Raw genomic sequence first — 26,779 nt, forward strand, 5'->3', positions numbered from 1 at the left:
TTTCACTGTACGTTAGGATATTATTATATCAATCTAAATTGTTATTTACAACTTATAACATAGGTACCTAAAACATGGCAATACTGTATAAATTTTAACATCATAAGAAAAGGAACATAACAACATTAGAATCAAATAATTATTCAAATCATGATAATATTGCTTTCAAAAATACTAAAATTGAACACCAAATGGCGGTCAAAGATGGCGTTTCCCGCGCACTCGCGTCCGTCATACTGTTGCGTTCAGAAATTTGAGCTTGTGTCGAATTTTGGCTGCGTTCAGTTTCAAGATCTTCTAATACTGGCGTTTCGCTGTAGTCTATAGTTGAGGGCCTCCGGTTATTGTTAACTGAAAATATTTTAACAGTTTAGTTAGGAACATAAATTAATTATTAAAAATAAATATCTAGTAATCATCGGCTAGGGACTGAAAAATAAAAAAAATACCTGGAGGATCAGTTGCGAAGTGTAATATAGCTGATGGCTTGCTCCACCCGAACCTAAAATAAATGAATAAATAATTTGAATACTTTTGTAGGAGCTAAACTCATGCTAAGCGTTTAAGAAATAGTTCACATTGATAAATGGATAAAAGTAAAATTTTACCTATTTCGTGACGTGACAATAGCTTCATAGACAGTCGAGGGTGTTAGTCCTCTCACTGTGTAACTGGCACTGTGGATTGGTCCTGAAACCAAATAAAGACCATCAAAAACACTTTCTCAATTTGAGTATGACTTTAATTTCATACTTAGGTAGGTTACGGAAACTGGCCCTTACTATAATATATTTTTTATTTTACATAATATGTGAATATTAAATTTGTCTTTACCGTCATTAATGTCTCCGGGTACCACGATCTTGCTCCATCGGTTCTGAGGCTGTTCAGTCGTGAAGCCATCGCTAGAGTCCGGAGTCGGCCTGGCGTAATACGGACGCAGCCATAAGTTGTATTCTGAAATTGAAAACCATTAATCTTGAACGCATCCTTAGCCTTTTGAAAATGAATTTCTGAACGAAGTACTTTTTGAAGCCCAACCCAACTCTCAAGCGCGGGAATTTGTATATTGTAATGGGTGACGTTAAAAAGAGGTTAAATTAATACTAAAGTTAGTCGTTTATTTGATTAACTACGGTAAAACTCACCAATGATTGTAGAGTAAGAGTCGACTTCCCATATAAGTGTGTAGCTGTTTGCGGACGGTCGGTTCAGCACGGCGTCAATTTTGAATGAAGCGGTGTTGGGGACAGCTGAGAAAATACAATACAATATGGTGAGGTAAAGGTTAATTCAGAAGGTAGGTCCCGCTTCATAAGTATATACCTACACTTTTATACCCTGATATAGGTACCTACAAACAACCAGTACCTAATGATGTTCGGTGGTGGTACGGTAGCTTTTTACCCAACTTCCTAAGTCTGCGGGTACGAAACTTGCGACGGGCAGTGCGGCGCGCTCATATTCATAGACCGTATTGTTAAGTTACACCAAGGTTGAAATGAAAAGTTCTAATTCGTAATATAGGTATCACAGCGGTTTTGTGGCTTCGTGAGGGCGTTGCGAAACCTTTGTCATGTCTTGAATTTGCCTCGTGCTAGCCCTTCTGTTGTAAAGTGTCAAAAAGCTCTATGAATTCGGGGGTCAGTCAATGGCCCTCACCAGTGAGTCGGATGGCCACGTCGACCATGCCCAGCTTGTTCTCCGCGCGGAACGTGTAGTTGCCCAGGTCGGAGAGACGCACCGTGCGGAAGATCAGCTGGTGGACGCCGTCTTGGACTATTTGGATCACTCTGGAATGTGGAAAAAGCAGGTATATTGGTTAGGGCATTCTATAAATGTGGAGCTAAGGCTACTGGATGAGAACTGAGCGGTTAGCTGACAGCGACTGACGCTAATCTCACAGGCCAATCCTTTCACCACGGTGACAAACCCAAGACGCGCTCTAGTCTCACTTTAAAGCTCCTCAACCGTGAAATGAAGCATCTGTCCATAATTCCCTCACCTGTAACCCGTCCTCACAGCATGTCCCTCCTTGTGCCAACCGATCGGGGTGACAAGCACGATAAACTCTATAGTTTACTCAATCCATCAGAGGCTATCATCCTCTGATGGATTGAGTACCTATCTGATGGTGAAGAAAACCTTCGCATCTATATCTGTCACATCTAGCTACGTCTCTCACCTGTCATCAGTTCTCACGGCTCTTCCCTCCTTGTAGAAATGAAATGAAATCGTTTATTTTTTCGACGTAGAATATTAAAATTACTTGTCAAAAGTCATAATCTACCACCATGTAGCCCGCGCCCCTTTCAGACTGCCATCCTGAAGCATAGCTCTTTGGTCCCTAAAACCCCTGTAGTATCTTCACCCCCTCACCTGTCATCAGTCCTCACGGCTCTTCCCCCCATGAACCAGGCGGCGCGGGCTGGCGGCGCGGAGGGCTGCAAGCGTACCGCCAACGCGGCCCGGAGCCCTAGGGCTGTGTGCACTGAGGACGCCACTGCTTCTGCTACTGGAGCGTCTGGAAGAATTGTAGAAGTGGGTTAGGTGTGTCATGGTCTTAAGGTCTTAAAAGTAGAAAGTCAATTGGCAGAAAAATTACGGTGGGGCGTCTGCCTATATACCTACCACTGGAAGACAAAGAGCTGGAAGTGTATGACTGGTCAGAATTGGTACACAATAGAGATGATTGGTGCACTTTAATGTCGGAGGCCAAGATTGCCCAAAATCCAGTTCGGGTCGTTGAGCCAGCCGAGTAAGTAAGAAAAATGACAATTAATGCCAGTGATCGCCATATGTAGCTAAGTTAAAATACCTAAAAGGCTTCCATTTGCTATGTATCACATCTCCGAAAGTCCAGTTACCTTTGTAGGTTGGTAAAATTAAGTCTGACAGTATGATAGTCAGTAGGTATAACCCTAAGCTGGATTAGATACAACTCCTCGAAAACCTCTTCTAATTAATTTATCCATCACTCCATCAGTGCTAACATTCTCACCTAAATCCATCCACAATACCCACAACATACCTACATGTATACAAACACCACTACAATACACAATCGCCCTATAAAGAAACCACTTGAAGTTTCTTCTCCGTAGACTAAAAGCCTTTGGCTCCCTACGCACAGGCAGGAGGCCTGCTTAGCGCGCGGCGACCGGCCGAATGGATAGTCGCTTAGCGTGTATCAGTGCGGCCGTTCACGAAGATTCTAGAACGTTTGTTTTACTTTGCTACTCGCTTGGTGACTCGCTAGGCGCTAAGCAAGCCTGTTGCCTGCGCGGCCGTAGCCTTTGACCCTATTCGAGATAAGTTTATCTGTCTTTCATCAGTATGTCGTCAAGTTACACCAACCACCAAACACCTCGCTCGCACCCACAAACCTTCAATAGTAACAGTGATGGTCCCCTCCACAGCGTCCCCCACTCCGTTCGCCACCACACACTGGTAGACTCCGGCCAGCTGACGGTGTTCAGCCTTGAAGCGCATTCGGGAGCGGTGTTCTAGTAGCTGCATTGTGGCTCCCTGGGGATGGTCGGTGGGTTAGAGCGTTGATTATTATCATCATGATAAGCCAGAAGGGCTATTCCTTTCAAATTATTGAAGGAAAAATAGAGGGAAAGACAGGAAGAGGAAAACAAAGAAAAAGTTATTATGTAGACCAATTTAGGAGCAAGCTTAACTTCGTGCCAGACTGTGGTGGCGCGAACTACATCGACAAGATTTTCACCTTATTGAAGCCAAAATAGAAGGTTATAGAGGAAGACAAAGTTATATAGACCAACTGAAGTAGGTAAGCAAGGCAAATGGTAAAAAACGTAGAACGTTCTACACATAAACACAAGACGTGCCGTTGTGCCACTCTCTCGCTCTCTCCCATTGAACGCCTGCGAGTAGGACGGATAAGTTTTAAAGACGGTACGGTTATACCTATCATATCATGTTTATGTGTCAGCCTTACAGGTGGATGGTAATGACGATGAAGACTCTTACGTTCTTCTTCCAACTGATAGTAGGCTCCGGGCTCCCGGAGGCTTCGCAGCCGATGTCCACGTACTCTCCCTTCCTGACCTCCACAAATCCATCTTCAGGGATCGTCTTCACTGTTGGACCATCTGTGGAAAAAAATGAGGTAAGAACACAAACAACACACTTTCTTTAGCTCTAGGCAAAGTTTACAGAGTAAATTTTAGGAATACAAGTAGCTTATTGTTTTAGTTAATTCAGGTTTTTCAGCTTCCTGTAACTACATAAATATAAGTAGTAATTTTTTTTTCAAAATCCGTTCTTTAGTTTTTGCGTGAAAGAGTGACAAAAACCCATCGATACTTACAAACAGTCGCGTTTAAATACTATTAGTGGGATAAGATTTATAGGTTAGAAACAGAACAATGAGTCATTAAGGTACATAAGTAAGTACACTTACATTGTACTCTTACTGAGTGCACTTGCTTGATAGGGCCCCAGGGTTCAGGGCGTATAACCTGAAAAAGATCATGATTTTAGTACCTAGATAAAATACCCTACTATCCCAGTAAGGTACGGTGGCCTGCGCCTAAAAGTACACAGGCGGAGTTTTTAAAATAGCGATCTCAAGCTCACATGCTGCTCAAGCACATCCACATAAACACTACTGCTACACACATCACACACAACACGTCCCCGGATTTATTACAGATGTTGCTGGTCTCTTCATCATCAGGGATCGCTATTTTTAAAACTCCGCCTGTATACTTTTAGGCGCAGGCCACCGTACATACTTACTTATTTACAGTACTTATATTAATGTAGAATAATCATCATCAGGTAGGTACAATAATATTGCGACCATAAATAAATAAATAATAAATAAATAAATATGTGGGGATATCTCACACACGGCCATCCGACCCCAAGCTGGGCAGAACCTGTGTTATGGGTGTCGGACAGCTGATATATCTAGACAAATACATAGATAGATAGATACTAAATATAAATATGTATCATCAGCTAAGACCCGAGTACAAATAATATCTGTCTTTAAACAAATATCTGCCCCAGCCGGGAATCGAACCCGGGACCTTCGGCACAGCAGTCAGGGCCACTAACCACTACGCCATTCGGCCGCGGCCGTCAAAATATCACATCTGCCAAAAAACCGATAAATAGCTGATTGTTTAATGTGTTCTAGAGTGGAGATCGACTATAGGTAGATACTTTTATCTAACTTTCAAGTAGTCATAGGATTTAAAGAAATTATGTAGATGCATGTAAGTAGGCAAGTCATGTAGGCATGCGGAGAGGCCTATGTCCAGTATTATAGTGTAGACGAAGACCATTGAACTAGGTATACCTACCTAATACAAAATATACGAGACAGTCAAAAAGAGCAAACAACCAATTAACAATTGTGTGGGGTGAACAGAACTCTTTGAACAATCTATTTGTGCGTCCACTCCTATCAATAGCCATTACAATTACAAACTTACAATTAGCGACATCCTTTACTTATTGAAGACAGGCGATAGTGATGGGACAGGGGTTGGTTTGCAGCTTATCGATATGTGAATGAACTATGCTGACTTTGGATTTACAGATTAGAGACTTAGATTAACATTATGCGAAGAAGATAGAGTGTCAGTGGAAAAGAAACGTGTCGACAAATAACACCCATTTCTACCTGAGCTCTTATTTTGAATTAAAACGGTTAAGTAGATTGTGACTTAATTCATTTGTACAATGGTTGTAATTTTGTTGGTGTTTATATGTACTTAAGTAAGTATCATCTGTTTATATATCTCTAACTATCTAGGAGTGGGAAAATTACCTGACTTTTGAACCTAGATTTATCGATAAATTTATCACAATTCGGCACAACACTGCGCCGTTTTAAACTCATAGCAATTACGCGTAATTATTTAATTGAAACAAGTGTCCGTCATCCGTACACGTCACTTCGTCTTTCTTGGTCTTTTTATAAGATAAAGTTAAGAGAAATATCCTTGGAAAACAAAAAAAAATACTTACCTTAATATAAAATTGCGCGTTTTGTTATTTCGATAGGCTATATAGAGTCGGCTAGACTAGAGCTAAGTTTACCTATTGCTGGTAACTGTCTTAATTATATTTAATTACTTACAATTAAGTTTTTAAGTAAGTATCTACCTCTCTATTTCAGAAAATTACGTTGATTCGTACCAGGATAAATTTTGGGAGGTTTTTAGTATCGTCGGTCAGATTGCATTCTTAGAAAGCTTGTATCAAGGTTAGTTTATGTTATTAAGTGGGTAAGTACCTAAATTCGTTCTTAGAAGTCGTATGAAACTCGATTTAATGTTTTGGTTCCGTCAGACATGTCTCAATAGCGTTGTAACTTGTAACTCTACACCTATTTTTTTCAAACAAAGTAGGTACCTAGAGGTAGAGATTGTTCCATTCAAAAGGGTAAGACTCCGTTTGAACTACCTACGTAGTGCGAAAAGCGGATGTGACATTAGCTTTTTCTCCATAGTCGGTTAGAGCATAACCAGGTAGTGGTTGACCTTTGACACATCTGTCAAGAATTTTATATGGAGATGACGTATAATTGTATTGGTTAAATAACCGACTATGGAGAAATTGGGGCTAAGTCTTACTCATAGTTACCACCTCATACCTACACAAAATAAATATAACAAGTAAGTACTTACTAATGAATGGAATGAACAAACGAAATATTGAATGACTAGCGCTGCCATAGACTTAAGTACGTAATCCCGCTCCTATACCTCACAGACTTAAAATCAAACACACCCACCTCGCAAGTATAATGCGCGCTGTCGGCCGCCCTCAGCTGGTCCAGCACGAGGCTGCAGTTGGGCAGCAGCCGCGCCCGGGCCGCCGGCTCCCCCGCCGCGCTGTCCAGCAGCAGGTCGGAGCCTCGGTACCAGCGGACGTGGGGTGGGTCTGGGGAGTAAGGGGGGTGGTTAGGTGGGAGAATAAAGAAGGAAGAAAGAAAGAAGACTTCCTTTCCTCCTTCTTTCTTTCTCTCTTCTTTCTTTCTTCTTGATGACTTGCATGGACTAGCTGATAGTCGGCGAGTTTAAAAGCTAGCGAGTCAGTGATAAGCTATTTAGAGGTATACAATCAGATTTAAATACCTAAGTACATACATACAGGCAGTGAATGCACTTTTGTACCTCGTTAAATGATTAAACCGCCTATTCATTCATTCAAAGATTGACAGCTTAGTTTGACAAACCACAATTCAGTCAAATCGCAGTCAACTTCAGGAACAATCAAGTTGTTTGAACCGAACTGTACCTACCTAAAGCGAGCGCCAGACTCTCGACAAAACCACACGAGACGTAGCAAATATCATCAGTTGCAATTCCGACACCGGCTAGGACGGTCGCTTTCTAGCGGCGCCGTCTGTAGCCGACACGTAGTGACTCATTTCCAGAGTGCAACCGCAACATGGCCATCGCCACTAAAGTCTCGGACACCCTCATGGTGAGCGAGCTGCTCGCCTTCGTGCAGAGCAAGCTGGACACGATGGACGTGGTCAGCCTGGAGCAGATCTGCGTCACCAGCTTCAAGGAGGCTGAGTTTGCCGCCGCTAAGAAGCTGCTCGCCGACACCGCCACCACCGCCGTGCGCCTCGTGCCGCGCCGCGGCGACGGATGTGGCAAGAAGGATCTTCAGGATATCATCCGGGTCTTTCAGGAAACGGATCCGGATAATATCCCTACGTTCGTGGCTCGTGACCTTTACAAGCTGCCGCCGGTAACATTCGATCATGTGGATGTAACCCGGCTGCTAAAGGACATCATCTTGTTAAAGGCCGAAATAGCTGAAATTAGAGGCAAGTTGGAAGCCTCAGAACGTGCCAGCGCGATGCAACGTGAGTCTCCGTCGCCGCGTAATGCTGACTCTGCGATCACAGCGTCGCCGCCTGCGCGTCAAGTGCAAGCGCAGCGGGATCGAGTAACTGCAACTGACACCGATTCGCGGCAGGCAAATGACCCGCCGCCTGCGACCTACGCCGAGCGGACACGTGACGCAACGTGCCCACTGCGAGCCGCTGCCCCCGCGCCGCCGCGCCCCGCTGCTGCTGCACCCTCCACCACCAGGAGCCAGCACGAGGCCGCGCCCGCGCCCCCCCGCCCTCGCCCCCGCCCCCACCGCCGCCGTCGAGCCGCGCCGCAAGCTGCACCCCACGTGACGCTAGCGGCTGCCGGAGGTCCGGCGCCCCCCCGTGCCCCGCGCAACACGATTGCCGACAAGGATGGCTTCATCTTGGTGGAGAAGAGGAGCCCCCGTCGCCGCAACCGCAACAAGCGCGGCACCGCCCCGGCCGCCTGCTCGCTGAAGGCCGCCACGCCCACGGTCGACATCTACGTCTCCCGCGTCCACGCGAATATGGCGCATGATAACATCGTGCGCTATATTAAGGAGAGGAGTGTCGGCCGCACCGAACAGCCAGTCCAGGTGCTGGCGATCGAGAGGCTGCAGTCCACCAAGCAGACGGACTTCAAGTCGTTCCGTATTCGGATTCCCGCCGACCAGCAGAAGGTTCTGCTGGATAAAAACTTCTGGCCTGCGGGGATAGTGTTCCGCCGATACAGGGAGGCCAAACAGACTATTAAACCCCCTGATAATAGTGCTAGAGTTTAGTTAGTTTTAGTTTTTATAAGTTTCTAGAGTATATATTAATATTGTTTGATTTATTTAAAAATGTATTTGTGTATTTTATACTATGGGCCATTGATGCCTGAAATAAATGGATAATATTATTATTATTATATTAAATATAATAATAATAATAATATATAATAATATGTGGGGACATCTTCACACACGGCCATCCGACCCCAAGCTAGGCAGAGCCTGTGTTATGGGTATCGGACAGCTGATATATCTACACAAATACATAGATAGATACATAGGTATTAAATATAAATATCAACACCCAAGACCCGAGTACAAATATTTGTCTTTTAAACAAATATCTGCCCCAGCCGGGAATCGAACCCGGGACCTTCGGCTCAGCAGTCAGGGTCACTAACCACTGCGCCATTCGGTCGTCAAATATGAGAGTGTAGAGGCTCTATTCCGCACAGTTTTGTCGAGACCCGAGACAAATCTTCTTTTAGAGAGTATGGAGCTGGCTTAATGGGCTATCCACGGTCTTCCCACAGTAAGTCCACGGTACAGTGATTTTACAAAAACACAGATAACATAAAAACAACAAAGAAAATATAGTTGAGAAACTTGTAAGAGAAGAGCAAAAAACCCATTTCCTCTTCTTAATTTCTTGGACTAGGGGAGACCGGGGACAAAAGTAACAGTTTGTAGTTTCTGTCTGATTCCTCGTTATTAATAACATTTACAATAAAATAAATATAGTCACATAAAACTTTCGTCTATAGTCTACAAATATCTTGTATTACTTTACTTAATGCATCCCGAATTTCAGCAATTTTAAAGCCTCAAAAAAAAAGGGAAATCGTTACTTTCGACCCCATGGTCAGGGCGAAAGTAACAAGGCATGGGTCGAAAGTAACAACCCATAAATTCTGCTCAATGTTATAAATACGTTTCAAAATAAAGAACAAAAAAATCAAGCAAATTATTTAGTTAAGAAATCTTCTTACAAAACTACCAAAACTAAAAAAAACTTATAACTTATTGACAAAACAAAAAAAAACTTCTTAAGATAAACTGTAAATGAGATCCATCATTTAAACTGACTAACTGATAAGAAGTTGTTTTATTTGTGCCATAATATACAATATTATGACACAAATATCTAATCAAAACAAAAAAAAATAAAAATTTACAATGTGACATGGCAAACTTACCAAAGTAACACGTTACTTTTGTCCTGCCGCGAGCTGTTACTTTTGTACCCATCCCCATTTTTGAAATATCAGACGACATAACTTTAAAACAGCACGTGTTATTCGAAATCAATTTATAACATGCTACAGACAATCTTATAATGAATCAATGAGCAAATAGTCATATGGTTCTTGGCATCTTAATTCTACGTAAACAGTAAATAAATAAACACCAAAAAACTTACTTTTGGTGTGTAAAATCACGAAATGCTCACTAACACAAATTTGCACCGCGGCTCGGGCGCGGAAAATGATAGCATGCGCGGGGCGCAGTGCAAGCTGACAACCAGCGGTCGCGGGCGACGTTTCGGCTATTGGGGAAGTCTACAGAGTCTTTGTTACTTTCGACCCGCTGTTACTTTTGTCCCCGGTCTCCCCTACTTAATCCCTTTTTATAGAAAGTATCACTAGGTAGGTACATTTTATTTGAATTAAACAATCAACGTAATCCGGAAAGGTTTTGGTTAGTAATATTGAGTTTCTTTCAACAGTTGTTTAATGTTTAGAAATAATCTTATGCACTTACCTAAATAAAATAGGTACTTAGGTACTATTCATCGATACGATACATCGGTTACTGTAAATAAATTTCACTAAAAAAATATATAAGTACCTTACAAACTTACTTATTTAAATAATAATCATAGTGGTAATGGTAAGTACTATACTTATAACATTTATATGCATACTAATTCATGCATCCCCACAGTTTTCACACTAGAATAGAATGCCAAGCGCCGAAACAACAATTAAAATAACAATAAATCGTCGCTTGTTGAACAAAAACACGCACCCATACAAAAGCCATGCACTTTTGTGTGAACCACGCACGTCTGACACAAATAATGGGCCGAAATATGTATGAATGAGAGCTGTATGGTCCCACTCGTCAGATCACAATCTTAAATTGTACACAGTAGAGAAATGGGTGAATTATGTATGGATGCGGTATTTTCTATGAGTATTCAGATAACTGGTGGACTAGGTAACTGTCAAGTTTCACACCTGAGAACTTCAAGTTTAGCAGAAAGTTTATTATAGAACACATCCGTGACATTTGCTAAATTAACGAAGAGTATGATTAAATTATAAGTTCTACTAATTTATAGGATGTTATGTCAAATTATCGGGATAAAAGTAGATTATCCTAGCTGGCTTAAGGAAAATTTTCAATTGGGCTTTCTAAAGCACTTAACAAAAGTCGGTTTAGTAAATCTAGAGATCCCTACAGCAAACTTCTAAGGTACAGTTTTCGGTAGATATCACAGAAATAAGTAAACTACCTACTATTAATTAGGTAGGTACTTAGTTATTATTATGCTATGTGCCGTGTGCAACTTGTAGTGTGTTTGTAGCAGTTCTTATAATAATTATATTTCTTGTAACTAAATTATTTTGTGTGCGTGACTATATAATCACAAATATTCCCCAACTAGCTGTTCCCGCGCGCTTAGCTTCGCATTAAAAAGTTTTCCCGTGGGAATTCCGGGATAAAAAGTAGCCTATGTTCTTTCCCAGGGTCTAGACCTTACGTATACCAAATTTCATTCAAATCCGTTCAGTAGTTTTGGCGTGAAAGAGTAACAGACAGACAGACAGACAGACAGACACAGTTACTTTCGCATTTATAATATTAGTTAGGATTAGGATTAGGATTTCTTGTAACTAAATGATTTTGTGTGCGTGACTATACATATAATCCCAAATATTCCCCAATATGTGCTGCGTACCTAGTTATTTGATATTCCTAACTCCGATTGAGTCCTAGCCGGCCTAGTTGGCAGCGGGAAGCCCGCACCGATTCATATCTTTTATATCCCAATTGTGACGATGAATCAAACTACCGAAGGACGCTGACCAGTGCACATACAATGATAAAGTTCCACTAACATAATGCCAATACTGTCCGACACCCAATGGTCCAAAATTTTATTTAACATAAAACTTCATTAAAATATTAAAGCTTTTAGACTAAAAAACATATTTTTTTGTAATATTCTAAAAAAAAATTAAAAAAAAATGCGCTGTTAAATGTACCTATTAAGTTAAGTACCTACATACTTCAATATTGCAGTAACTATACAATAACTACTTAAGCCTTATCCGTTTCATCATCATCATCAGCCAATAATCATCCACTGCTGGACATAGGCCTCTCCCAAGGAGCGCCACGTTTAGAAGTAAGTAATGCAAATATTTTCATTGCTCGGCAGTGTACCTACTTATGTACCTATTTATAAGTATTATACAGGGTAGAAAGTGAATATGAACAAAAAATTTAAATTTTATTAAAAAAAATTATCCATTTGGTTTTGACATCTACAGTTTTGTGTTTCTCTTGGTGAAACTTTTCTACTTTACTTTAATTCTCGATGACCCCGACGCCTGCACTGCAAGGGTCACCCAGGCTGGGCCCGTGTTGTCTTCAATTGATTTCCGGATATTGATTTATGATTATTCCTATTCCAAAATAAGGATTCAGTTAACAGAAGATCCCCTCAAGTTAAACATTAGAACGAAAAACTAGTAATATAATTTGGGTACCTGTTATAAACAGTAACCTCTGTGTAATTTAATTCGGTACCTACCGTGGGATACATTACATTTAAATACCTAAGTATACAATAATAAACTACTTAACTGTAACTTTAAATAAACTCATTTAAAATAAGTGCCCAAATTATACTAAAGTAACAAGATTATGGTCCACGCATTAGATACGACGCATAGGTAATCCGTACAGTCCGACCAAGCTAACTTAGCAACGTTAACAAGTATTAACACCACAGACGTCTGTTATACTAGACACCACAAATGCACTATTAATTTAGGGATACCAATGAAATAAAAAACAATGTGTCCTAATTTACCCGTGGCGTAAAGTTACGTTGTGAGACTCTATGTATAAAAAGCTACATGCTTAGTTTAAACAAATGTTTGGTTTTAAATTATACCTTACCTTCCTACAAGTGTTGGTTTTTATTAAACTCATTAATCATTATGTACTTACTCAGAAGGTGTTTTTTTCTAGAGTAGGTAGATAAATAACTATCTCTGTAACTACATAATTATTATGTTGTAAGAGTTAATTTGAAAAGTGTTACATTTAACGCCTACAAACTTGCAGACACTCACGAGCAATTAAAAAGTATTATAATATAATATAATATAATATAATACATATAAACACTCACACCTTGTACTAATGTACTTACCTACTCCCTTGCGGGGTAGGCAGAGGTTCATTGCTGCACCCACTTATCGCCAGTGTTTATGTTAGTCCCAATGTAATAGGGGGCGGGCCTATTGCCATTTCAAGGGCACATCCAAGACGAAGCGAAGCGTCCGTAGTCGAGCCAGCATCAGTGATCGTAACTGATCAATGAGGTTAAGCAACAACTGGCATGGTCAGCCATTGGATGGGTGACCAATTTCAAGTGGTCAGTGGCGGATTAAGAGCTTCGGAGGCCCTAAGCACAAAGCCTGTGTAGGCCCCTAATTTAGAACAATTTGTTCCTTGACAAAGAGTGACAACACAGTTCAATAGCTAAACGTCCTATAACTTTTCTATAAAAAAGGATGTAAATTAAAAAAAAAATGCTTGGCTTAAAGGCCTACGACACGAGCAAGTATCACCAACTGCGCAGGTACGTCGAGCTATCACACGGCACAGTTAAGTACGCGCAAGCCTCATTTTTGTCAAAATAGTCGGCTTGGAAACTGGAAACAATGTTTCCCAATGAGGAACTATTTCTTCTACTGCTATACTTTCAATGTTTGCAAACAACTAGAATTTTTTCACTAGAAAAAAGTCTAGTTGCCTCCTATTTCCAAAAATAAACCGTACGCGATCGAAGTGGAAAAAAAAAGTGCTGTAAAATTAAAAAAAAATCATTCACATGTTAGGTAAACTACTCAAGGATTTTTTAAGAGAATGGCAAAATTATTAAAATTTCAAACATGTCGATAAATGCGCAAGCCACGCTTCGGGGTTGCCGCGGTATACAGTTTTACCACCCATTCGCACAGTATTCCATGTACAGTACAAGCCGGCCAGCGCAGGCAAAACTGTGGTGATGGTAATACAAACTTAGGCCCTTTACCAACCACACGCACGATATTCCATGTTTAAGCCGGCCTGCGCAGGCAAAACTGTGGTGATACTTACGCGTGTGGTAGGCCCTTTACCAACCACACGCAAGGTATTCCGTGTTTAAGCCGGCCTGCCCCCCTACTCTTGAAAGGCAATGTATTGTGGCTGTCTTGCGTACTCAACATTAAAAAAAATCATAACTTCTCTTCAAAATCGATTTTACAAAAAGTAAAAATACGTAAATTTTCATCAAGATAAGGCGTTTTTTTAGAACCTAGCTAGTAAGAACCAAATACCTAGAACTAAAATTTATTTTAGATTTTGGCTGAAAATGCCATTTTTGGCCTTTTTGTAAGTTAACTTCTAAATTGTAAGCATTATATTATTATTTCTAGGTTCTCTAAAAAGGCATTACCTACCTAGCTGCGTTCAGGAGCATAATGTACCTATAGCAAAATGCACCGCGCGGAGATCTGATCATAAATTAGTATTTTTACTTTTTGGAGAAACGGCTTTGATGAGAAGTTATGATTTTTTAAATGTTGGGATCGCAAGACAACGCAATACATTGCCTTTCAAGAGTGGCACCACTGCGCAGGCAAAACTGTGGTGATACTTACGCGTGTGGTAGGCCCTTTACCAACCACACGCACGGGATTCTGTGTTTAAGCCGGCCTGCGCAGGCAAAACTGTGGTGATACTTACTTACGCGTGTGGTAGGCCCTTTACCAACCACACACACGGTATTCCGTGTTTAAGCCGGCCTGCATGCGCAGGCAAAACAAAACTGTGGTGATACTTACGCGTGTGGTAGGCCCTTAAATCAGAGCAAACTCATTACATCGGACATATTGTGGATGAATAAAATGTAGGTATAAAATGAAACAGCAGCAGAGGATGGGGGCCCCTGGAGGCCCGGGGCCCCAAGCACGTGCTTGTCGTGCTTATAGGTTAATCCGCCACTGCAAGTGGTGCTTTTCTGGACGCTTCCGTGCTTCGGACGGCACGTTAAGCCGTGGGTCCCGGTTGCTGCTTCGGCAGCAGTCGTTAAGCCTAGTCAGAGGCCTTCGGGCGGCTTGAAAACATCTGACAGTCGGGTTGCCCACTTACCCGACAACTCTCTCAGCACAAGCTTGCTTGTGTTGGGGTCCACCAACCCGCACTTGGCCAGCGTGGTGGACTAGGCCTAAAACCCTTCCTACATTGGAAGGAGACCCCCGTGCCCCAGCAGTGGGGACGTGGTGGGTCGATGATGATGATGATCCAAGACCCTTAAGACTTAAGTATTTACTTACCATTACCACTCAATGAAAAAGTGCAATCGCAGCCAATTTTAGGAACTACTTATCAAGTGGTTTGGACCAAACTATAGAAGCTGAATGTACTAAGTAGTTTTGATTCCATAGATTAGTTTACCTCATTGACAAAAGAATAAAGAGGACTTGGCATAAAAATCGGTACTTAAAAATATATCGTCGTCTCTTTTTAACTTATTGGTGTTATCGTACGTAAAAAAGGACAACAGTAGTTTTGTCTTTGCCTAAAATTACAACATTGCGATCGGTCGCCATGTTGATTGACCAAGATTGACATCCAAACACAAGGTACTTCAGCTGTCAAACAATTTGTTTGTTTACATTTTTCAAGAAAAAAGCCGCCATTTTAATTGACACCAAAGTTTAGGTAAGCGCATTTTTTTCGTTGATATGGCATATGTCCTCTCTTTATTCTTTTGTCAATGGTTTACCTACCAAACAAAAAATACACGTCAAACTCTTAACAGCTTCGGTAAGAACTTAATAGCGTTAGTGAGTTCTAAATTTAAAATGTTATCTTCCGTCAAGTCAACATTTCCATAACAAAGCTAGCTTTTGGAGAAAATATCCGTGACCCCGCATAATATTTTCAATGCAGGCTTCCCTTATCCGATTTCGTTTAGTACAGTGTAAAAAATATAGCGCCTTATCACTAAAACTAGGACGGTTTTCAACACAGTCATGTTTAGCGCTGATAAATGCCTTGTAAATCAGTTAATTACTTACCTAAATATCCGTAAACGTAAACACCTGTAAAGTTCGGCTTATAACTTGAATGTCAGGTGTGAAACTTACTGTAAATCACCAAAAATATCATGTAGGTACTAAGACAGAAGATCTTACCATCCAAATCGTTATTTACATAACAAGGCAGCACAACCGTTTCATTTTCAAAAGTCTGCACTATCACTGGTTTACTTTCAAAGAAAGATTCGCACAAGTACTCACTAAAAAACAAAACTATAACTATGCACCTTGAAAAACTTTTTCCGATAACGTCTAACATTTTTAAAAGTTCTCAGAACTTTTTGTCGATTAACTTTTTAATATTAATTGGAACTATAAGTGGCCAGTCTCATTTCTATTGTTTTATTTTTAAAAAAGTTTTGTCGTCAGCCTTTTAAATTTTGAATTAGGAACACATCTATTCGAAACGAGAGTTAGGGATCAACTAAATGTTACATGCAACAGTTTATGTTGCAGGCAATGCTAAGTTTCGTTGCGACTGTTACGAGAAATGTCTAGATACTTAGGTACAATAAAATATCTAAATATCTAGACATTTTTCGTACAATAAAATATTTCACGTGTATTCAAAAGGTATTTATTTTGTCTTAGTAGTTAAGTTAAATATTCAAGCATTTTATAGTAGGTAATTAACGTTAAAGTTAGCTAGATTAATTATGAAATTAGTTTTTTGTAAGTAAGTATATTCATTTATGTATGTATGTACTTAATTAAATCTATATTAAGTATACGATTTCATTCTCAACCCCTATGTATGTATGAGGTAAATAATCTTGTATAATTATTGATTTTATGACTTTCCTACAAGTATTTGACATCCAATAATACTTTATTGGTACCAGCTAGTCATTTCAACTCTGCCCTAAAATTACGGTTTGACTGCAACATCGGTGTCATCTCGATTGACCATGATTAAGCTCTTACTAAAGTGAGTGACTCAGTTAAAGATATGCTATAACTAGCTAGCTAGTACTATCGTTTTTAATTGCAAGTTTTTATACATATTTAGAAAGGATAGGCAGACAGACTTGAGACACGGATGGAAAAATAGGTAACTTATCCTATGGATGCTAGCAATTTCTTCAAATAAATGATATCTTTAATAAAATGATGATTGGTAGGTACCTAGTATGGATAGCACTTAGCCGGTTTGGTTTTTCTTAAAATTTGATTACTATGATGTTAAAGTAGGTACTCTTAGCTTAGCTATCACTGGAATAAGTTCTTTAAACTTTTGTAATGTTTCCAAATTCGCCACGGCCATATAAGAAAAAAATACAAGTAAACTTTTATAGGAGTTACTTAATGTACTAAGCCCTTAATTTACATAATACCGAATATGTCTACTAACTTTATTTTATTTAACTAAGTACTTACTAAAGCACGGGAAGTTTCTCCCAGCAGTAGGTACCTATATACAGGATGTTGTTGAAGTACAATGTGCCGAAAGGAAGTGATCATAGGAGCCCTAGTGTAGAAACCGACTAATAAAATTACCCCCAAATTCATAGAACGTATTGTACAACAAGGTTAAAATTGTCATTGAAACACACGAGTTTCGAGTCTCTACGTCAGTGAAATAGTTGAAACTCGTATGTCACAACGTCAATTTTAAACCTATTGTAAAGCCCGTCACAGACCTAGCTATAATATATGTATATTAATATGTTTATAGCTAGGCATATTACTATATATTTTCTATACATTTTCGCAGTGACCAAACACACACAGCTATAATATATATTTCTGTGTAGTCACCAATTGTATGGTATATTAATATATATTATAGCTAAGTCTGTGACGGGCTTTAAGTGTGAATTATCCTCTATAAATTTGGGGGCTAAGCAAGTAAGAGAGGAACAAATCAATAACCTCAAATATCATGGCACATCTGCCTCTGTCATGTTACTGATTAATTAGGAACCTACTTACCTATCACATGTCAATAAAATAACATAATGAGGTACCTATGCAGTGTAGGTATAACACATTCCATACAAGGTAGCATTTTATCAGTGATGGTAACCGACATAAGTATAAGCAAATTTTACTAATGGACTAAAAAATATTTTAACTAACTAGCTAATATGTTTTATATTGAATTGCTAATTTTTTTTTTATTTTTAGATAAGTATTATTTATGTCAGCTACATTATATTACAAAAATACAAATACAAAATCATTTTATTTCCTTTAACAACATAATCATAAAATTTACTCTAATTTTATTCTATTTTATTTACTTATTTATTTATTTATAAACACATTATAAAGTTACAATTGATAAGAGGTGAAGAACATTAAAAGAAAACTAACAATGTACAAAGGCGGGCTTATTGCCAAAAAGCAATTTCTTCCAGCCAACCCTTGTTAGGTTGGGAGAAGAGGACATTAACGCTTTCAATCAATTAATAGCACAATAAAATATTAACAAATTAGCCTATCAGTATTTCTTAATCTTACTTAAACCTACCTATAAAATATGCATAACTATAGTACAATAGTATATATGTTCTATAATTTATTCTAAATCTACTCATATTTTAATAAATGGATTCTCCTTTTAAGTAAACAATACCTGTATCAGGAGGCTCCGCTCTTACACAATGGTTAAAATATGAATATACGATTTTTATAAATTTTCATTCACCTGACCCAGAGAGGTTCACTGATAAAACTTTACCCTAATCAATGTTATGATTACAGATTGGGTTCGGAGCCTTCTAAAACATGACGATGGGATATCGATAATGTATCGATTGCATTATCGTAACGAAGCAATCAGTTGTAGAAGACGGCAGGTGCTCTGGATGAAAGTGCTTTGGGCGGTAAGAGTTATGGTTTTATTAAGTACTAGCTGTTCCCGCGAGCTTCGCTTCGCCTTAAAAAGTTTTCCCGTGGGAATTCCGGGATAAAAAGTAGCCTATGTTCTTTCTCAGGGTCTAGACCATATGTATACCAAATTTCATTCAAATCCGTTCAGTAGTTTTTGCGTGAAAGAGTAACAGACAGACAGACAGACAGACAGACAGACACAGTTACTTTCGCATTTATAATATTAGTTAGGATCTAAAGAGGAAATTATAACGTATGAAAAAATGTATCGTATAATCAAGATGTTTGTTATTTGGCATCTCGCATCATTAACCAAGATAGGTTAGATAGGTATGTGTCGGTTTCCTGAACCGATTTATGATTTTATCATAATATTAAGGCTAATTTATAAAAGTTATGTACTATTGAGTACTAAGAGCCACTTTTTTAATCCGTGGTCAACTTTAACCATTAGTTAAAGGACGTGTCAAGCATGACAGCTGCATACAAATTTTGATGGTTTATAACTAATGGTAGCCATTTTTGACCAATGGTTGAGTTAAATAGGGATCAAAAAACTGGCCCTAAGTCTAGACGCGTCCGTAGTCGAGCTGGCTTCAGTGATCGTAACTGATCACTGAGGTTAAGCAACAACTGGCACGGTCAGCCGTTGGATGGGTGACCGATTTCAAGTGGTTCTTTTCTGGACGCTTCCGTGCTTCGGACGGCACATTAAGCCGTGGGTCCCGGTTGCTGCTTCGGCAGCAGTCGTTAAGCCTAGTCAGAGGCCTTCGGGCAGCTTGGAAACATCTGACAGTCGGGTTGCCCACTTACCCGACATGGTACTTGGTACATGTCAGCGCCGGGATTCGAACCCGCATGTCTGGCGTGAGAAGCGGGCGCTAACCCGACTGAGCTACCACCGCTCACACATAGGCATATTAGGTACGCTCACGGGCAATGAAAAGGATCCACTGAGAGAAGCACCAAATTACTTCTTCTTCTGCAACATGGAAGTACATTTAACAGAGCATCAGTAGAGCGATCCGGAAAAAACGCAACACATTCTATTCGATAGTCTATTCGAAAGTGCTGTCAACCTGTCAACAACAAAATGGCAGTGTATAGATTTGCGATTTGTTTGACAGCTATCATTCCATAGGTCATTGTCAGAATAATATTATGTACTCTGTGGTCATTCTTTTCGAAACTCATTCGAAAGGTAAAAAGTGTTCGAAAGTGCTGTCAAGTTGATAATAGTCGCACTCGCATTCGATTCTATTCGTTAGCTCGAATTTTCGTGATACGGGTGCAGGATATTACCAACTAAAATCGGTAATATTTTGTTCCAACTTTAAATTAAATCTTTGACAAAATTGGGGTCGTTTGTTGTCGAAATTTTGTGAGTGGAACTTTTTCATTGCCCGGCTGTGTATTTGGTCGAAACTTCAAAATAAAACACAGTAAATTATGTGGTAGTAAACCTCTAATTGACATACGTTTTCAATAGACCGAAACAACAGTAAATTTGTCACAGAAACTTGTAACTTTTGACTAGCTATTTATTAGGCACCTAATTTGTTAAATTAGGGTTTTAAAATAAACATTTTAGGTAGACGACCGAATGGCGTAGTGGTTAGTGACCCTGACTACTGAGCCGATGGTCCCGGGTTCGATTCCCGGCTGGGGCAGATATTTGTTTAAACACAGATATTTGTTCTCAGGTCTTGGATGTGCCCGTAAAATGGCAATAGGCCCGCCCCCTATTACATTGGGACTAACATAACACTCTGGCGAAAAGTGGATGCAGCAATGCACCTCTGCCTACCCCGCAACATTAGTACAAGGCGTGAGTGCGTGTGTGTGTGTGTGTATTTTAGGTAGAATGTTTCTTCGAATGCTCCTGAAATCATTATCATCATGTCAACTAGTGGAAGAATGCTACAACATAAATACACATTTATTAAGGGCGTTAATAGGGCTTACTATATGTGTAAGTACTTGAAAAATACTTTTGCTTTAAAGGCTGGCGAAATAATGGCAAAACCTCTCCACTCTTGGTACGCTCTGGTTGGAGACATCACACAACAAAAACATTCAACATCCAAGTCCTGACAGAAAATATCTGTGTCTACAATTATCAATACAAATATGTTTTTTTAAATTTTTTTTATTTACCGTTTTTGCTGTTAGCCTGTTGGCTATTACAGCTCTACCTTGGGCTGATGAGAGGAACATACAAATATGTGGGAGATGTCTTCACATGGTATTTATTTACTTATCAGCTGCGGCCGGTATCAAACCCGGGACCAACGACAGTCAAAATCGTTAACCACTACGCCATCCGGTCGCCAATTCATACACAATACTCGTCCCAACCATCCAAGAATGGCCCGTCATATGGACACTGGGGTTTTATTCGATAATATGTGTCGGCAAGAATTGGGTTCAAAGATCACGCTATTGAGTGTCGGTCGTGGACCTTTATTGCCTAAATAGGGCTGCAGAAGGATGATAGATCTGGAGGGAATGTGTGACGAGATTTGTTACAGTGTAAATTGTCTATGGTAACTATGGTATAGGTTTAAAGGATTGGTAAGTTGGTAATGCTATGAGTAAACCTAAAATAAAAAATCTAAAATTCACTCAATTTGAACTCCTTTTCTTTTTGCTCCCGGGACCTCGCAGGTGACTGGTAGAAAATGTTTTATAACTAGTAAATCATAACATAAAACTATAGGAAAAGCTAGTGCAGCAATTTTCAGTAATATTCAATTGGAATTGCAAAGGAGTAGGCAGGTATCTAGATCTACCTAGAATAAATTAATACAAAAACGTGTTATTGTTTTTTTTTTGTCATTATTCCACTGTTTACCACACAATAAGTCACAATATGATCTGTAAGAGATCTGTTTGTGGTGTAAGGTCACATTACGACACAGTTTAGGAAGCTGTCTACACGCCGAGACACATCCTTTTGACGTGATTTAGTGTGGACAGTGAAATGCGTGGACACGAATAAAGTTACAAATTCCGTGCTTCGGACGGCACGTTAAGCCGTGGGTCCCGGTTTGCTGTTTCGGCAGCAGTCGTGAAGCCTAGTCAGAGGCCTTCAGGCAGAAAGACAGAAAGGTGACCACTTTCAGCAAAAGCTTGCTTCTCTATTGCAAATTCGTGGAAACTTACACTAAACCCGCGTGGTGGACTAGGTAACTAATTAAGTCAAAGATATCACCAATCTTTTTTGTTTACAAGCATTGGATATCTGTTAATCATGACGCGAATCGCAAATGAGTGTCTTTTGCAAATAACTAGTATAATCCTATACATTATACTAGTTATTATTGTAATACCTAAGCTTTAGACGTAGATTTTAGATTTTTTATTGTAGCTACTTTTAAGACAATATGGGTGCATAACCTGAAATAAGTGACTATTTATTTATTTATTATTTTTTATTTAAGTGCTATTGTCACTGGAACTTTTTCATTCCTCGTGAGTGATGAGACTCCATATAATTCTCTGTTCCGAATTTGCCGCACCACCTTGAAAGCTCATGCTTTGTGCACTAATGAGTGTCAATTTTTCACCCCCTTCCCTAAAGTGACAAAGTGTGAAGAATAGATGAACACTAAGTATAAAAGATTACCAAAGTGGGGCAACAGTATCATACTCAGTCGAGCTTTTGTGTTCTGTGCTTGTTCAGTGCTTTGTGAGCTTTTTTCAATATGAAGGTGGGTTTTTACTAAGTTTTAGATGTAATGAAGATGAAGTCTGAGTATAGAAACAATAATAGAGACTTTTCATATCAATAATCGAAACAAACAAAATTGGGTTCAGGATTCGAACCCGTCTACATCCAGCGTTTACTAGTACTACATCATCCAGCCATCAGGGATCATCATATCTTTCGTTCAGAAATAATGAGGGGCATATTGGCATATACCCATAACAGAGTATTGAAAATAGGCATCTACAAATAAGGAGTCCAACGCCCTGTCTACCTAGTACCTCATCCTCACAAACCATCACGTCCCTACTGCTGGGGCACCGGTCTCCTTCCAATGAAGGAAGGGCTTTAGGCCTAGTCCACCACGCTGGCCCAGTGCGGGTTGGTGGACCCCAACACAAGCAAGCTTGTGCTGAGAGAGTTGTCTGGTAAGTGTGCGACCCGACTGTCAGGTCCTTAGGTCAGGTCAGGTGTTTACGTGCCCGATTTAAATCCATTCTTAGATAGATATAAGACATCACCAGCCTATTGTCACTAAAATTTGACCTCTTTTATGATTTTTTTCAGACTTTTGTTGCTTGTGCTGCGATGCTGGCTGTGGCGATGGCTGAACCACCTCCGTCAAACAGGTATGTAGTATACTATAGTTAACTACGCCTACTGAACTCTATATAGGTAATCATTTATCGGATTTGATTTTGGCTTCAATTACAAGCGTATTTCCGTAGTAATTTCAGGATAATTGGTCCCAAGCCTAATGTCCCAATTACAAGATAAAATTTTCTCTATATCTGAAATTTAACCAGATTCTTAGGCATTAATGGTTGACACTAACCAACGTTTCTATTAAAAATACTAGGTAGGTACCAGATTCATCAAAATAGCAAATAATTCATCACCCAAACTAAACAATTCATCTAAGGGCAGATTTTTCTATGGTCAGATAATGGTAATAAATTTGTTGCTGCCACATTCTAATACAAACATTCAAACGTGATAGCATCAGAATTATTCCTCAGATAACTTTTATCTGACTATTGAAAAATCGCCGCAGTATCAGTGGCCCAGTTCTGGGCATGTATAATTTAGCGACTTTGTTCGTTTGTCGTCGACACGATAAGAAGAAGATTGAAAAATCAGCCCTAAGTCAACAATTCAAATGTGAAAATTTCCCCAGCTACCTACCCCCGTCACCGAACCAGCGCAGCGCCGGATACACCAATGGGGGGTATCCCTCCCCCAACTCTGCCGCCGCCGGGCCGGCCGGCCTGCCTCAGGTCTTGGCTGCTAGGAGCAACCAGAATGGATTCGCTAGGTAAGAAATTGTTTTGACTGAGGTCACCTTATACGGCCCAGCCTTATTGTCTACAGCACATGCTGAGCTGGTGCTTTTTTGACGCTCTGAACGGCAACCTGTTGTGTTATTTTTTGAAAAATAAATTTTTCTTTGTCTAGATCTCCTATAAGTAGTCGTGTTTGTAATATTTTGGGTTTGTCTCCGTGGTGAAAGGGTTGGAATGATAGTTATATTAGTGGTAGTCGTTTCGTTATAGGGGGCTAATGATTTTAGCTGTAAAGCTTGGAGGTCAGTAGAGATACTTAAAGACATTTAGGTAGAGATCAGCATCAGCTAGCAGTCTAGTCATGGACGCCCAGAGGAACCCATTACAAGACGCTTTGATATGACATTTTTATCCACTTGAATCTATGGAACTGCTTAGGACTTCAAGTTTGAATAAAGTTAAAATTGTAATATTCTTGTTTTCAGGAATGGCCAAGGTTTTGGCAGCCAAGGTGCCCCCAGCCAGGGTTATGACCAGAACGCTGGTGCTTTCGCCAGAAACGCACTGGAACAGCAAAACCAGGTAATGTTATGTGCATCAATTATTCTTGCTATCTAAAAAGCTTTAACCTAACAAGGCATCTAATACCTTTCTAAGTCTTTCTAACCCAAAAACGCACAGAATATGTATAAGTACTGTTTATATTATACCCATAATATCCAAGCAATAATCGAAACCTAATCAAAAGAATAACCAGCAACTAGTTATACGCTCTGCACAAAGCAAGACAAGTACTTATACCTGATTCTATGCTCTTCAGGAACCGGCTAACTACAATTTTGAGTACATGGTCAGTGACTACGACCAGGGTACGGAGTTCGGACATCATGAGGAAAGGGAGAACGAGTCAGCGAGGGGAGAATACTCTGTGGTCCTTCCTGATGGCAGGAGACAGGTGAATATTGGTCTTATTTCTTAACGCATGAGGGCTAGGTTCAAGATGCTTCAGAGTTTGCGCAGCTGTTCATATTTACCTGGCAAAAGAACATCCAATTAATACAAATGTAGAAAATGAACCATAGAAATTGCTAGGACCTATTGACTAGTAGCATCATTTACAGATTTCCTCAGATAATGGGATGTCCTAAGGCCAGCTCTGGTCCACTGACCTTATTTAGTCAGCCGTCAATAAGAGGCGTTCTTTAAGAGCTTTATCAGCAGTTTATGTGCGTTCTTTGCTAATGAAGATGCTGTCAGCACCTTTGCTTACTTACTCCGCTGGCTCAGCGACCCGAAGTGGATCTTGGCCTCCGACATTAAAGTGCGCCAATCTTCTCTATTCTGTGCCAAGTCTGACCTGTCAACTCCCTACCTTAATAAAAAGTCACATAAGTTCCTAACTACTTACTAACCTGTGCAGGCCTTCCTAGTTTAAACTCAATGGTGTTTTCCTTCTTCCAGACGGTGACCTACGAAGCGGACGAGCGTGGATTCAAACCCCGTATCTCTTACGAGGAAACCGACAACTTTGCTCGCTCAGCCGGTGGCTACGACGCAAATGCCAACAACCGCATTGAACAAAATGGCGTCGGTAACCATGGCAACGGAATTCACAATGGCGGACGGGGATATTGACTCATATTGAATTTGAGCTCTGTATTGCTGGTTTTAGGCCTTATTTTTAAGTGACGCTTTTTAAAGTATGTTTATGTATGTATTTTTTATGTGACTTGTATTGTATTTATTGCTATTATAATTATATGTTTTTATTTGTAAATAAGTATTTCTTAAACTATGAACCTAGCACGTAAAATTTCAAAGATGGCTTTTCGATACAGAATGCTGCTTTATTGGAATTATTGTTTGCACCTTGTATTGAATATTGTTCCTGTAAGTATATAAATATTTCGGTAGTGGATATAAATAGTTATCTTAATAATTAATAATACATTTTGAACTGAAACATTTTTTTTGTTGACCTTACTCATCACTCTAGCATTGTACCCCTATTACGTACAGTTCCCCAAAATTGATAATGCGCATAGAAATCTTCGCCATTGTTCGGCAACGGTCGTATTTCCGAGCGCCAGAAAACGATATGTATTTAGAGTGGTTAAGTGCATTTTCTTCATGCATTTTTTTAGATTTATGTGTTTGGTGCTAAAAGAGATATTGATTTATCAGTAACGAAATTTGAGTCGATAATTCATAATATTGTCATAATATTAAAATTTACTTCGAAAATGTTACAGTACTTTTCAAATGTCTTGCTCAAGCTGGTGTTAATATGGATGAAATAAGATCATTCACAATAATATTACAATTACAAACTTGGTCTTTTGAGTGAGGCTTTATTGGCTAAGTGAAGTCTATCAATTTGACGTATATTTTATTCTTAAATGTGCCTCATAATATGGCGTCGTCAAAAATAATTAAAAATGAAATTAAATTCACATTTGAAAAAAATAACAAAACGATGTGTAATTGCAGCTCTATAAAATTCCACAAAAGTAATACTGATCTTGACCTTGAGACCTTTGACTGATCGGTGACAGCCACCGACCGCCCAAATTGTTTTCGATTATGTGTCACATGATATTGACTACTATTTCTTTCGAACAAGGATCAAAATGCAAGTGCTTTGTTTTAAGGCCCTTACGATTCAATGATTCGGGTGTTTCCGGGAATACGACAGTTTGCGAAGATTTGCATGCGCATTATTAATATGGGAGAAATGTAACCTCAGGGCAAACCTATAAGTACAGTTCGGCTCAAATAACTTGATAGTATACTGTGCAACACTTTTGTGCTTGCCAAACTAACCAACGTCAATCTTTAAAAGAATGTGAATAGGTGGTTTGTTAGTTTGACAAGGTAAAAATGTGTTCGCTGCGAACTTCAGAACTATCAAGTTGTTTATACCGAAACTGTAA

The 26,779-nt window shown here is 39.6% G+C and overlaps 2 protein-coding genes across 3 annotated transcripts; one reads left to right on the top strand and one right to left on the bottom strand.

Annotated features, from left to right (window-relative positions):
* Positions 1–23: 23 nt before the first annotated feature.
* LOC105397685 (igLON family member 5) lies at positions 24–16,430 on the bottom strand. The gene is made up of 12 exons (XM_038114505.2): positions 16,116–16,430; positions 6,779–6,927; positions 4,430–4,487; positions 3,997–4,118; positions 3,387–3,528; positions 2,380–2,524; positions 1,663–1,793; positions 1,149–1,253; positions 835–957; positions 609–690; positions 450–502; positions 24–351 (listed from the first exon to the last, which is right to left on the bottom strand). Exons 1-12 carry the CDS (start codon positions 16,276–16,278, stop codon positions 149–151), a joined length of 1,476 nt encoding a protein of 491 aa, XP_037970433.2. The 5' UTR covers positions 16,279–16,430; the 3' UTR covers positions 24–148.
* A 6,039-nt stretch (positions 16,431–22,469) lies between these two features.
* Positions 22,470–25,809, top strand: LOC105397154 (pro-resilin). 2 transcript variants are annotated; one of them, XM_011569168.3, is made up of 6 exons: positions 22,471–22,567; positions 23,131–23,192; positions 23,741–23,878; positions 24,332–24,428; positions 24,667–24,801; positions 25,308–25,809. In XM_011569168.3, exons 1-6 carry the CDS (start codon positions 22,562–22,564, stop codon positions 25,479–25,481), a joined length of 612 nt encoding a protein of 203 aa, XP_011567470.3. In that variant the 5' UTR covers positions 22,471–22,561; the 3' UTR covers positions 25,482–25,809. The 2 variants fall into 2 exon arrangements, with proteins under 2 accessions (XP_011567478.3, XP_011567470.3); XM_011569176.3 differs by lacking the exon at positions 24,667–24,801 and having other exon boundaries at positions 22,470–22,567.
* Positions 25,810–26,779: the final 970 nt, after the last annotated feature.

The sequence above is a fragment of the Plutella xylostella genome, chromosome 31 (assembly GCF_932276165.1).
Source record: "Plutella xylostella chromosome 31, ilPluXylo3.1, whole genome shotgun sequence".
Lineage (NCBI taxonomy): Eukaryota > Metazoa > Arthropoda > Insecta > Lepidoptera > Plutellidae > Plutella > Plutella xylostella.

Excerpts from the sequence above, each read along its gene's own strand:
- LOC105397685 (XM_038114505.2), bottom strand. The coding sequence starts at position 16,278 with ATGTTAGACGTTATCGGAAAAAGTTTTTCAAGGTGCATAGTTATAGTT. Across the intron at positions 1,794-2,379 it reads GCCGTGAGGACTGATGACAG|AGTGATCCAAATAGTCCAAG; the intron begins GTGAGGGGGTGA and ends TCCACATTCCAG. Across the intron at positions 691-834 it reads ACCCGGAGACATTAATGACG|GACCAATCCACAGTGCCAGT; the intron begins GTAAAGACAAAT and ends ATTTGGTTTCAG.
- LOC105397154 (XM_011569168.3), top strand. Across the intron at positions 23,879-24,331 it reads AACCAGAATGGATTCGCTAG|GAATGGCCAAGGTTTTGGCA; the intron begins GTAAGAAATTGT and ends TCTTGTTTTCAG. Across the intron at positions 24,429-24,666 it reads CACTGGAACAGCAAAACCAG|GAACCGGCTAACTACAATTT; the intron begins GTAATGTTATGT and ends TATGCTCTTCAG.